This window comes from Vigna unguiculata, chromosome 9 (genome assembly GCF_037176805.1).
Source record: "Vigna unguiculata cultivar grain cowpea cultivar isolate G323 ecotype 2 chromosome 9, ASM3717680v1, whole genome shotgun sequence".
Lineage (NCBI taxonomy): Eukaryota > Viridiplantae > Streptophyta > Magnoliopsida > Fabales > Fabaceae > Vigna > Vigna unguiculata.
The window spans coordinates 43,643,966-43,658,433 of NC_140800.1; the positions used below are offsets into that span (position 1 = coordinate 43,643,966).

Below are 14,468 nucleotides of genomic sequence, written 5' to 3' on the forward strand. Positions count from 1 at the left end.
TGCTCAGACTATAGAATGACATTGAATTTTTGTAAACTTATAATATTACAGGTCATTAAACAACAGAATTCCATTCCTTACTGCCAACCAGACAGTTACCCAACTACCAATTTGCGTGCCCAATAAAATGTTTTACAAAACTTACAAGTCAACAAAGTGAAGCCCACTTCAATAATTTTCTCTGTTTCTTTCATAATAAGCTTGATATCCCAGTCAATCAATGGCTATCTACTTCCATTGACAGTATAGGTAGGCCAGAGAGCAATTAGGGGGAAAAGCATATGTAAAAAGCTATGAGCAGACCAAAGTAACCAAATTCCAGTATATATACATCAACCACTCTCACGCTTAAAATGTCGTCGAATAAACCTTTCCGCATGAGTAGGGTACTTATCTCTAATGTATTCCCGAAGGCACTTCTGATAGGAGAAATCAATCCAGCCACCATCAGTTCTTACAACAAAAAGACACCTTGACTGTCGATATTGGGGATGGCGGTCAACCTACAATAAAAAAAGTCACATCCATATCATGCACTATTTGTCCGCTTTGGGGTGTACCCAGAGCAGATCAATGACAAGAAAATCCAAAAAATAATAATGGCTGAAGTTCCAATCTTATGTACGTGAAATACATAGGAGTTGATAGTTTAAAAATAAAATGAGATAAAGGATTTTACCCCTGTAAAGTATAAGGACATGGACATCTTACTAGATTAATGACCTTATTTACCAATTTTTAATTGGAAAGCAGGGGGTTTGGTCTTCAGAATTGATTATCATATCAATCACAAGAAAGTAAAAGGTTGAAGCGAAATCCAAATATGAAGTGCTTTATTCCACAACAATGCGTTTTGGAGGACATACTTTCAGGATCATTTAAACAAGAACCGATTAGCACAAACATCATTTGATCAAAATTAACATAACAAGCCGATAAAATAATAAAAGTATATCTATTTTGCTAAAATGTAAATGAGAATATCAGAAAATTCAGAAAGATCCACACATATATACCTAATGTATTATTTATGAGAGGTGCAACAGTAAGTACATTTGACATAACTGAGGAGGTAACATAGATAGTAAATTAGTAATAGAAGATGACAGCTCCTTCAAAAGGCAAAGAAAGTAAGAAAGAATGAAAAATCTTAACACCTTACAAAGCACAAACTAAAAGAAGTGCATAGTGTATAAAAGGTCCTTTTGCAATTTGATTTTTACTCTAGTTTAGATTCTACAATATTTTCCGCATAGTTATTATAGTAACTATAAATTACTCCGTGTCAGTGCAATGAGCTCCACAAAAACACATTCTTTTTCGCTGGCAAGAAATCAAATTCGTTTGAGGAACTCCTTTTCTCAATGGTTTTGCTTATAATAAAATGATATGCACAATGGCACCAATAATCAAAAGAGAATCTCTATAATAACAAAGTGATAAATGGAGTTACTCGAAACAATCTGAAAACTTCAAGGATAAAACTTTGCAATTGAATTGGGAAAATGTTTAAAGAGCTTCAAATACAATTAAACCTAATATTTTACTTGAGTAGATAAAGGGCCGAAGCTTTATGTCAACATGGTTCCGACATAACTTCTACATTAATTTGAAGATTTATCAAAAAGAAATCATTTACAATTTTAAATATACAGTATTGGTTCATGGAAACTACTATTCAACAGACTACTAATGAACTAGCATGCTGATAAAAAATCCTAATTAACTAGCATTTTTCATATTATAGTTTTGGCCTAGTGATGAAGAAATCCACTTGAATGGAAGGGCAAATCTAAATTATTTAAAAATTCTATTCATAATTTCAGCTTTTAGACATTTAGCCTAATCAAGGCTCGAACTAAATTTATAAAAAACAAAAGAGATGGGAACTATAACTCTAGCAGTCATGTAAAGAGTTCCTTAAATATATTATTGGCAATTACATGTATATTTTGCACTATCAGCTATTATCAGGAGACAGGTTTTCTTCTTCTTAGGTTATTGATAAATCTCAGAAACATGTTACGAGTAATTGAGGACAAATATTACTATTAAGAGTTTTACTAAATGTTTGTTTGGCTTTTATAGGCATATAACAAATTTATCTTAAATTTCCTTTACTCTTTAAGATCCCATTTTCCATCATGATTGCTAAGTGAAGACTTCTCAACATGTTGAAGCTTGTCATTTCCAGGTCTGTTTCTCTTTTAGTTGCCTAACACTTTTCTCCACAACAGTCTGATCTTTTGTGAAAAAATCAGTCGATGCTGAATGTTCTTTGCTAAGCAATTATACTTAAATATAACAATACCAAAACACAATTCAAACCTGAAATTTGACCTTTTTGGCGCAGGAGGTTACTCCAAATTACATACGCCATCTTCTAGTGAAGCCTCATCCTAGGACTAACCCCTACAGCTACCATGATCCTTTTCTCATCTCTATTTTCCTTGTTTTTGTTCATTTTATCATGTATTTCTAACTTCCCCTAGGTTAATTAAGGATGAATTCTACTTCACCTTGGTCTAATTGAGGTACTCTTCTAGAGTTTAGATCAATTTTATTCTGTCTGTTTCTTTATAATTTTGTTCTTAATGTTTTCCTTTGATTGACCACCACTACTTAGGTCTTGAATTACAACGGAATTTGTTCATTGGATAAAAGACTAAATTGATATCTGGGATTAGAATCTAATGTTTCTCTTTAATTGAGTTTCATTTAAGTAAATATGATTCTAATAAAAGAAAAAGTGTTTTCATGAAACTATTGGATTCGACATGTTCTAGTGCATTTAAATGATAATTGAAAGAATTGGTGGTAATCAAAGAATAACGAGTTAGAAAAAATTAATCCCTAACTGCTTAACTATTCACCTCATATTGTGTGTTTCCCACTGTCTTACTTTCCATTCATTGTACTACATTGTCACATTTTATTTCTTTTGGAATATCTAGATCAACACCTATCCTCACGGTTAGTTCAACTCGCAATAACTTGATAGTGAGTGGTAATGGAAACAACAATCTACATCTATATACTTGCCCTAATTGTTTGTTTAAGGCGGGTAGCCAGTCAACAATTATTACTAGCCTATGAAGCTTGGTCATGCCTCTCAATAGGTGTGTCCCCATATTTGACATGTATATGTGACTGTCCAATTCAAAGACATCTTTTTTGTCTAGAACATAATTTTGACAGTACTCCAACACAATGGTAACAAAGACAAATATAATGATTTTCTAAAAACCCACAAATTTGTAAACTTATTGCATAAATTTCTATTATGATTGTAAAAAGAAGAAATAAATCTTAAATGATCACGAATATTTAGATCATATATGTATTATTGATAATTCTTTTTATTCAATCTCTTGTCATATCTTCATGTAATGTGGAATTTATTGAAGTTGTTAATTCGTCTTTAAATGAATCTCGATTAAAATGTTTTTTCAATGATGATGGTCAAGAAGGGGATGAAATGTCCTAAATGAATTAAATCCTCTTTTCATTTTTTGAATGTTAGATAGATGGACTAGATTCATTTTTGTATTAGGTGATAATTAATTTAGAGAATTATATTTGACAAACCTTGTTTATAGATGATTTTGAATACATAAGTATTCGTTGCTAATTTAAATAATTCATAATGATCTAATAAACATATCCATGTGTTTATTCCTACATTTTGGAGACTATACGAGTCAAAGTGTTTGTGCCTTGTCTTGTCCCGTATTCGTGTCGGTATCCGTGCTACATAGGTAATAACCCAAGGTTGAAAAAAATCAAATGAAGGGCCAGAATATAAGTTTAAAACATTTAAGCATGTCTTATCATGTGATTAAATGTCTCTCATAAATAAGCTTATTTGTTAAGAGTAACAAAGTATCAAAGGCTACATTTGACATCAAGGCAAGGGGTTTGGGTTTAATGAGTCTGGATTAGGGGTGGATCAATGGACGAAAATACATAGATTATTAAGAATTCTAAATTCATTCTATCAGAAAAAGATAGATTTAAATAAAATAAATATAGATTATAAGCAAGTGGCGAGAATCAAACCCTCATCTTTAGCTTAGACGGTTAAGGGTTACAATAGTTGATTTCATCATTTTGATTTAACATCCCTAATTCAAAACTAAAACATTAGATAGATATATGTGAGGATATGGTGAACTTGGAAGCCATGGGATGGTTCAAAGAACTGATTAGTAGCTGTTTAAATGCCATGAACAGTAACATTGGGTAAATTGAAGGGAATAATAATACTTGGCTCTATTAAGTCCGGGTAACAACAGAGTAGGCAACCTATTCCAGCCAAACAAATTAAAAGTATATTTTGGATTCTCCACTCTCCTCTTTTGCTAACATAGCTTAACCCTGCTAACCCAAAGGACAACTTGCCTATCTCTTTCACTCACCACCAAAATTTACACCATCATTGGCAACATAGTGCAGAAAAAAAAGAGAGACTAAAACAGCCAAACAAAACAAAGGAACAATGTCATAAACCAACATGAAAGGAGCCAATATATAGGTTTTGTTTTTTGGCAGAAAAAAACGTTTGGGAGAAGAGGCCCTATTGTAAGGACAAGATAAGCCAGATGACTGAGCAAAGTCTTGCAGTAGTACTTACAACGACCTTTCATGGAAAGAAAACCAGAAAGGATGAACCCAGGACCTTCTAGTGGATTGTGGACATTGTTCAATCTTAGCAGTTGAGTGAAACCTTATTGGCAGTTGTGGAGAACGTTTAATGGATTTCAGTATCTTACAGAAGTAAACCACAAGTCTACCTGCCAGTTCAGGAACCATGGTTTTACCGTTTTACGCAGGTTCTAACAGCTCACAGAGCAACCACCACTGTGCTCAAACTAAGCTTGGACATCCTTGTTAAAGTGATGTCATGTGACTTGTCACAGATACACCCCCTCCAAAACGAAAAAAAAAAAAAATAGTCCAAGGGGTGTAGATGAAAACAAGCCACCAAACATGATGAAACGAAAGTCTTAGAAAGGCTTATCAATGATGTGTAAATTAAAATTCAGGTTAAAAGACGTTTACTTAAATATTAAAAGGGTGAGAAACATACAATCTTCACATTTGCCATAGTATGATATAAAAACAGAAAAAATTGCACGATTGGAATATTTTAAGTAGTTTTTAACCAGTCACAAATAACAAGCACTTAGAAACAACTACTACAGTCAGAAGTTGCAAACTGATAAGATAAGCAATAGTAAAGCACCACAGTAATGATACATTCGCATCACAAACAGCATTTCTATTATAAAACGACGACGTACGCAATTATTCAGACCGCGCGCTTACCATAATGGATTCAAGGCCACATCCAACCTTATCTTCAGACTGTGGATGGTACACAAGAAGCTTCTCAACAACCGCTTTCTCGTCCTCCATATTCAATCGCGCTCCGTCCACGTACCTGCAGTGTGAGACACATAATATAATAAACAACAAATAAAATCAACTTGAGATATTTGTAGAAATGAAATTCGGAAGCGACCTTTCGGAGTGGAGAATGTCCTTGGCGAGCATAATGATAGGCTCGATGTCCTTCAGAATCTCCTCTTTTTTGTCCTTCCACTTCCGGTAATCAGGGTCATCCTCCCACCGCGACTGACTTGTCGGGAACTGAGCTTTCCGCACAAAGGAGTGGTTGCTAATGCCGCCAGATTTTGTTTTCTCGTCGGCTTCGTCCGACGATAAGCTGGCGGTGACGCTGCACCACGGCCTGTGACGCGCCGCGACAGCTCCGGCAGTGAAGCGTTGGTCGTTATGGAAACAAACTCGAAGGAGGAGAGCCTGTCTGAGAAGAAGAGGAGCAGCCATGGGTTATGGGGTTTTGGTTTATGGTGACGTGGTGAGTGCTGATAATCTCGTAGTGGGAATTTCTTCCTGCACCCCATATTTTCTCCCTGTACCATACTTCCTAAAATTTCAATTGTAGCCCTGCTGAAATTGATAAAAAAAATTGTGTGTAGTTTTGATTGTGTTTTAGTTATAGTTTCGGACTATCCGTAAATATTTTCGTAAGTGTACAATTCAAAATGTAATTATATTTTGAATTATCCGATTCGTAATACAATTTTAAGATACAGATCAAAATCAAAGTTGATGATAAAAATTATAATTTAAATTTACATTTTAGATCGTAAATTTGAAAAATAATTTAAAATATAAATTACATTTTGAATTATAGAGTTTATAATACAAACTTTTGCTTTAGATTAATCCGTAATATAAATTTAAAAAATAATCTAAAATACAAAATACATTAAAAATTATATAATTCATAATATAAATTTGTATTTTGAATTATATAATTCATAATACAAATTTTTTAAATAATATAAATACAAAATATATATCAAATCAAACTATTCGTAATATAGATTTAAAATAGTATCAAATTTTTAATAAGGTCTAACCAAATTATTTCACTAAACACGTGAGGGGTACGAAGAAAACATGCATTTACGTAAAGAAATTTCTCTCATAATGGGTCAGTCAAGTCCATTATAGACTCCAATCCAACACAATTTATTGTCAGCCCACTTGTTAACGGAATCGGATATCCGTTTACGAAAATTAAATTAGTATACAATTAATAAGAAAAAAATTGTAAATGTTTATTTAGGTGCATGAACATAATGAGAAGTTGGTGCATAACAACTGAGTATATTTGATTATATCTTAATAAATTATGTGTCAAAACATATCATGCTTGTATCTATAATTGGTTATGTTAGTTTAATATACATCACTGCCTTGTTGATTCATTGATTATGCTTTTGGCATACAATAAGTGGTCATGCAAATTATTTTTTGCAAAATCATTCATTATGTTTTTGTTGATAGTTGTTACTATTCACACTTCTCTCATTACACATACTAATGTTGTTGGATTCATCACTTAATTTATTTTTTTTCTTCTTAAAAACGAAACTTGGTTATCTGGTTATTTAAATATAAATTTCGTCTAAAAGTATAATTCGTCTTTTATCATTGTAGAAAATATTAATTTTTTCTCCTTCCTTCCCAGCGTTTTTTATTTTTATCAAAACACTTTTCTACCCATCCATTACAAATTAAAACTTTATATTATTAAAACAAATTTGTTTATGAAATAAAAATTTATTATACAATCAACTATTATATTGTATTATAGAAATGATAACATAAAATTATATTATAAACATATTTACATAAAACCACTATTTTACATTATATTTTGCCATAATAATAAACAAATTATGCATAACTTCATAACTACTCGTATAATCATAAAGTTAAATACATATAACAAATCATTAGCGAATATTCTTTCCTATATCACATACTACTACCATCACCAATCATTTTTACACATATAATCATTCAACCCTTTCAAATTAAACCATCTTGGTGGATCATTAATATTAATAGATTATGATTGTTATATATGTGTGATTTTGGGATTGGTTTGTTTTGAATATGAAGTTAAAGGAATTAGGATGATTGTTTGCTTTGTTGTTAGTGTGATAAGATGCATAGTGATAGTGTGAAATGGGGTTGGTGTAGATTAGGGTTCTATAGTAGTTGCTGAAATCCGAGACTACTGTGTGGATATCAGTGAGGTTAAGAGTGTAATGCGATGGAACAATGATGGTACGGGTGTTGGGTTGGGGTGGATGTGCTTGCCTTGCCAGAAGAAAATAATGCTTAGTGGATTTAGGAAGGTGGGAGAACGTTGCTGACGAATTGATGTTGGAATTCGACATGGACAGGAGAAATAATGTTACTGTTATAATTTGACATTTTATATAAAACTAATATTTTACCATTTTATAATAATAAGCATATGTCTAATTATAAACATATATAATTATATATATATATATATATATATATATATATATATATATATATATATATATATATAACATTCAATTGCTAATTGAATGTGTTAAAATATCGGTTATTAATGCTAAAATCAAGATGAGTGGCCAATCTTTACCTATTTAAAATAACATAATTTAACATATAAGTAAATTAAATATTCAAAAATTTCAAATATTATTTAAACATTATTTTAGTACTTATAAAGTTTTAAATATCGATTTACATGACTAGAAATATTTTTATCGACAGATTATAGTTTAATAATATCATTAATTGATAAATTATATTATATTTAATTATTGTTTATATATATATATATATATATATATATATATATATATATATATATATATATTATTGAATTTAATGAAATTCATTAATACTATAATTGTATTTACAATGAAAATAACATGTACATATTATTGAATATTATGAAAATAATTATGTTCATTTAATATTATTAAGGAATATATATTAAATAATTATAATAAAAATTTTAAGAAAAATAATAAAAAGTTGTTAATTATGCTTCAAACCGAATTAATTGTGACAAAATTAAATAAAAAACTTTTTTTTCAATATAACCCAAAAATCAAATTGACTCCCATCATAATTCATTTTGAAATCTCTAATATAAAATATATAAACATTAAAAAGATTCGGTTTAAAAAATAAAACACCATTATATTTTATTTATTTGTAATTATTTTCGTGACACATACGAAAAATTTTGTAATTATATGATGATTGGGTTATAAAATATTTTATTAAGTCTATAACAGTTTATTTGTTGAATAACTAATTGTCAAAATTAACACGAAGAACTAATTATAAAAAAGATTAAAAATGTTTTGAATATTTGAAAATAAATAAAAGCAAAACTTAATAGGATGGATGTTATAGGAGGGACTAGGAGTACATGGCCCTCCAAAAATTTTGATTTTTTTTTTTAATTTTTGTATAAAAAATTTTTAAATTGTATATAGTTGTGATTTATTTTTTAAATTGTATGTAGTCAAAAATTTTAAATATTTTTTAAATTATTTGTAATATATTAAAAATTGATGAGAATTATTTTTAAATATTTTGTATTTCTTTTATAAAATATAATATTTAACGTTAATAAATAAAAATACAAAATTAAATATAATAAAGAATAAAAATTATTAAGATATTTTTTATTTTATCTTTCATTATCTTTTGAGCTTTTTAAACAATGTTGTGGTCTTCTATCCTCAATGTTTTCTTTTTGTTTCTAAAGGAAAAAATGTTCATTATTTATACTCTCATTTCTTATATGTTCTTTCCCATTGTTGAAAAAAAAAACTCTATTGTCTCACCTAATAGTGAAATATTAGTTTAATAATTAATTTTAATTTTTATCTCATGAATCTTTATAAATTCATTTTTGATAAATATAAAAGAAAAAAATATTATACTATGTGTTCTTTCATAACCGATTATTAATTATATGTTGATTATTATAGATTTTTCTTTTAGTACTTATGTCTCTCAATCTTTGATTAGATTATGATAAATTATCTTGCGCTCTTTTTTTTTATAAATAAATATATTGATGAAGAATAAAAAAATATAATAATTTTTTTAAAGTAATAAAAGATAAGTTAGTCGTAAAGATGAATACGAGACAAATTTAACTTATTCACATATAATGAATCATTGAATCATGATACTAATGGTTCAATTCTTCAATTAAAAGAGTCTTTCAAGATTTTTACTAACAATATAATTATTTACATCAAAAGGGAAGTAGCAAAAAATTTTAGTCCTAATTATTAATGAGTTTAAAAATCTTAAGGAACAAAATATCATCCTTTTAAATCTGTGTGATTATTTTTTATTGTAATTATCATTATAGTAAATTATATTTTGACTCTTTCAACAATATAGATAAGATCTGTCAATGCTTGGAGAGAGACTTATATATTAGCTAAATGATTTTGTATCAACTGATAAAAACATAAAATAAATTAAAAACACATTTCGTTATAAGACAAATGAAGTTATAAGATATTCTGGATTACATGAATAAGTTTTGGAATATTTTATATAAAAATGCATTATGAATTTATTATTCTTAGAAGTTTGTAATTGTTATTTCAATGAGTAAGTTTTGGAATAGTTTATATGAAAATGCATTATGAATTTATTATTTTCAGAAGTTTGTAATTGTTATTTTAATAATGGTTTACTAATCAGGTAACTTGAATTGGGTTTTTAAATCTATATTCTGGTTTAGCAATTCAAAGTTAAATTTTAGAGTTCCGATTGAATGATCCATATTATAATTTTGAATTGTGGTTTCAAAATAAAAAATACAAATTTAGAGACTGTGTAGTACGAAACTATATTTTACGTAGTTCAGAGATCATATCACAAATTATGTAATTTAAACTAATATTTTAAAATTTATACCGAAAAGTCTATTCTAATTACATTAAGTAATTTTGATTTAGAATATAGTTTCAAATTGATTATGAATTTTTATATGAAGAATATATCAGTCATTTCTTATGGGATTGTGACAAGAAAATATGGGATTGTTTTAAAAAAAAAAATGTCCTGAAATAATTGAGGCAGTGGAGTGGGAGCTATATTGGATAAAGTTAGATCCACGATGGTAAGGAATTTGGATTCTGATTTTTGGTACTCTTCTGAAAATATATTGATATATTAAAATAATTTTTAATATTTTAAATATAAAAAATCAATGTTTATTAATATATTGAATGACTTAAATTAGCTTGTGGTTTTTGTCCAAGTACAACACTTAAGTCGTAGGTAATATTAAGTTAACAAGGGGTTATATGACCCCATGTTTAGAGGGTCCATGCCCCAAAAGAAAAGCCACTTTGTTACTACGTGCAACACAAGTGCTGAAATCAATTCTCATCCAACAACAGGACCACTCCCACCACAGACAACACAAGTAGACGCCTCCTATAGGTAATAGTGGGACACCCCGTCACTACATTTAACTCTAATTACCTTTTTCTGACGTATCAAAAGATTAAATTTATTCAAAATCTTATTAGTCGAGAGTGGAATTCAGTGATATTTTACATAAAAATGAGTTCACCGGTTCAATATTGATTACGCAGATGAAGGGGAAGTTGCAGTGGAAATATCAAACTCTAACCAATTCAGTCTCAGGATATAAATTTTGTTATAAATGCCTTGACCAATCATCGAAAGTGGAAAGGGAAATGTGAAGGTTAAGGTCCCACAGTAAAATTAGAAGAAGTTGAATTGTCTTTTACAAGGGTGTGTGTGTGTGAGTGTTTGGTGGCTGCAAGAGGCCAGCCAGATGGTACCATTCTCTCACTTTGTTTGCATTTTGGGTTTTAAATTTTAATGTTGTTGCCCCCATTCATTCCCCACTCTCTTTACTCCTTGTCCGTGGAAGATGGAAAGTGGATTACCTTTGCTTAACTGTCTCTTGCAGCAGACTCTCAGAACCATTTGCACTTCTCCCAACTCTTCCACTTCTTCTAAGTGGGTTTATGCTGTCTTCTGGAGGATACTGCCTCGAAACTTTCCTCCTCCAAGGTCATTACTAAATGCATGTGCTACACTACACACAACAATGTAAAACAGTATAACCAAATGCATGTGCTTGCCCATGAGTTTTCTTTTGTCTGCTTTCAGGTGGGAATTTGGAGGAACTGCGCTTGATCTCTCCAAAGGAAATAAAAGGAACTGGTAATAATTTTGTATGCAACTATGCACATGTTACCTTTTTCTAGAGTTCTTCTTTTATCAAGGTTTCCTTGGTTAGGATTCTTGTCTGGGAAGATGGGTTCTGCGATTTCAACGAATGCGAACAGAGGAAGAGTGGTAGTGGTGGTTACTTGAACGGTAGATTTGGAGCTGACGTATTCTTCAAAATGTCGCACGAGGTTTACAATTATGGAGAGGGGTGAGCGTTGACGTTACCTTTACATTTTCTTGCCATAACAAGATTCGTTATCTTTTCCTCTGTTTTCCAAAATTAGCATTGCGAATTTCAAGTGAAGCACGAGGGGCAAAATAATCTATATTTTGATCTCTATAATTCTGCAGACTAGTGGGAAAAGTTGCCGCAGATAATAGTCACAAATGGGTTTACAACGAGAGTCACAACAATGAGTGTGAAGCCAGTTATATTGCTACATGGAACACTTCAGTAGAGCCTGTAAGAAGTCATTGTTATAAACAGAAATAATTCAACTGTGTAATATATTTCTTAACCCCTTTCTTTCTGTTTTTAATATTCATTGTATTTACCTAACAGCAACCAAAGGCATGGGAGTCTCAGTTCAATTCAGGCATTCAGGTTGGTAAAAATCCGTTCACAAACTCTCACAGTACAAAAAGCTCATGATTTATAACGATTATAAAAATTCACTTTGGTAGAGTATAGTGATAATAGCAGTGAGAGAAGGCGTTGTGCAATTGGGTTCTTTTAACAAGGTGCATGCATCACTTTCTCACCCCTCCATTTTTGCAAAATCTCCAAATTATTAATCATCAGTTCACAAGTTCTTCAGATTGCAGAAGACCTGAATCTGGTGATCAGCATACAAAGACAATTCAGCTACCTTCAAAGCATACCGGGTGTGTTTGGTATTCAAAGATCATATCTACCCATCCAACATCCATACATTGTGAAGCCCAGTTTCATAGAAAGCAATGGAATGCCTCCATATGAAATGACCTGGAACAACAACCCTCAAATTGGAGCACCAGGACCATCTCTTTGTTCAGGTTCTCCACCTTTACCTTTACCATTACCGTTACCATTACCAACCATGCCTTGCAGTTTTGGAGCTTTGCTATCCAAGTTACCATCTGGAATCCCACTGCATAATCAAGTCCCTGATTCTGGGACGCAGAGCAGCACTATTGAGAGAGTGAAGATCGAGGACTGCGAATTTTATCCTACCCATGACGGTGATCACAAGGGAAAGGTTCCTTCCTTGAACAAGTAGCGTAATGACTCTTAATCAGAGTAGTTAGCATAGATTAAGAAAATGGTAAGCTATTTATTTTTCTGTCGTGACCACAATGTATTGTGGTATGTTTATTGGTGGCCGACAATCTATCAATCATAGCGATCACTGTTGCTGTTTCTTTCTGCGCGCATTTATGTAATGATGAATGCAAAGCAGACATTATCTAGAACAGAACTTGATTAAGCAGTGCAACTTTTTGTATCATGTCAAAAAGATATTGATGCTGCCTAACTCCCTGCTAGAAAGTTAATAGCACGCAATAATTGAAAATTAAAGAGGAAATAATGTGGTATTAAGATGAACAAATAAAGGAAGGGTGTGTGGTTAGAGATGAGAATAGCGTGGTGGGGTAGGGTTTGAAGTGTGGTGTTCCATCTGGTGGGGCTGTGTTGAAAAGGAGAGGGAAGAAGAGAGTGATAATTGAAGTGAGGAACTCAACGTCAAGCTGCTCTGGGCGACAATTGGTATTTGAGCCCTGGTCCCCAACACAGTACTGTTTCTTTGACAACTCGAGTGTGTGAAAGTTACGTGTGTGAATTCATGTGTACACAAACTCTCAGAGACACACTTTGTTAGATATTCTTGTCAGGAATTACTATCTCATCAGGTCGCATTTATACCGTGCCTTACGTTAAACTTCACTGCTTCTTCCTAGTTAGATACAGTGCCTCTATAGAATGGTTATCATTCTATTCTAGGCTTAATGTTTGGTTGAAAATAACTTATTTAATACATGTTAAGAATGAATTTACATATCAGGGTGGCATTTTAAAAATTCATTTTTTTAAAAAAAAGTTGGTGTGTTATCTATAACTATATATAAAGGGGATTCCCTCTTTTGTGTTCACATTTCATAATTCCAACTTTACCCTTTATAATTTAATTATTTATTAAATTTTTAAAAATTATACAAGTTTTTATAAAATTATTTACTTATCTCCTTTTTCTTTTTTTCTCTTACTATTCATCAACAGTTATTTTTCTCTTATTTTCTCCGTACATTTTATTTTATTTTTTATAAATATACTTTTATTTTGTTTATTAAATTAATAACATTACAATATCATCAATTATTAATATAATTCAAAAAATGCGTATCGCGCCTGTGTTTACACTAGTCTATTTTATGATTATCAAGTCTTTCATCCTTGTCTCATTCAATGTTTGATGCGATTAACTAATATGACATCGCAGTGAATAAAAAGTGTCAATTAAAATCCTAATTTCTTAATCCCGTAAACTTTTAAACAACAATTGAGTTATACATGAATTATCCTATAAAGATAAGTTTTGCATTTATCTTTCTATAAATGATAAATGATTATCCTGATAATAATGTGGTTGTTGCAATTTTGCATACAGTTTTACGCAATAATAATGAAATTACTAACAAGCCTTTGAAGTAAAAGAAATTACTAACTTGTTTTTTCAACTTATTTGAAATATTGATTTGTATTTGGGTTTTGGAGTTAGACAACAAGTATTGAGATTATATGAGATTAAGATTTCTGAGATGCGAAGTTGAAATTTTTTGAAGTATATGAGGACTAT

General features: G+C 30.6%; 2 protein-coding genes across 2 annotated transcripts; one reads left to right on the forward strand and one right to left on the reverse strand.

The window, feature by feature from the left end:
• Positions 1-5,928, reverse strand: LOC114196078 (DCL-like protein). The gene is made up of 3 exons (XM_028086595.2): positions 5,525-5,928; positions 5,329-5,443; positions 1-503 (listed from the first exon to the last, which is right to left on the reverse strand). The coding sequence occupies exons 1-3, from the start codon at positions 5,848-5,850 to the stop codon at positions 333-335; spliced, it is 612 nt and encodes a 203-aa protein (XP_027942396.1). The 5' UTR covers positions 5,851-5,928; the 3' UTR covers positions 1-332.
• A 5,293-nt stretch (positions 5,929-11,221) lies between these two features.
• On the forward strand, positions 11,222-13,130 carry LOC114162706 (protein RICE SALT SENSITIVE 3-like). Its single transcript, XM_028046666.2, has 7 exons — positions 11,222-11,472; positions 11,572-11,625; positions 11,702-11,842; positions 11,986-12,097; positions 12,197-12,238; positions 12,319-12,375; positions 12,453-13,130. The coding sequence occupies exons 1-7, from the start codon at positions 11,330-11,332 to the stop codon at positions 12,891-12,893; spliced, it is 990 nt and encodes a 329-aa protein (XP_027902467.1). The 5' UTR covers positions 11,222-11,329; the 3' UTR covers positions 12,894-13,130.
• The last annotated feature ends 1,338 nt before the right edge of the window (positions 13,131-14,468 follow it).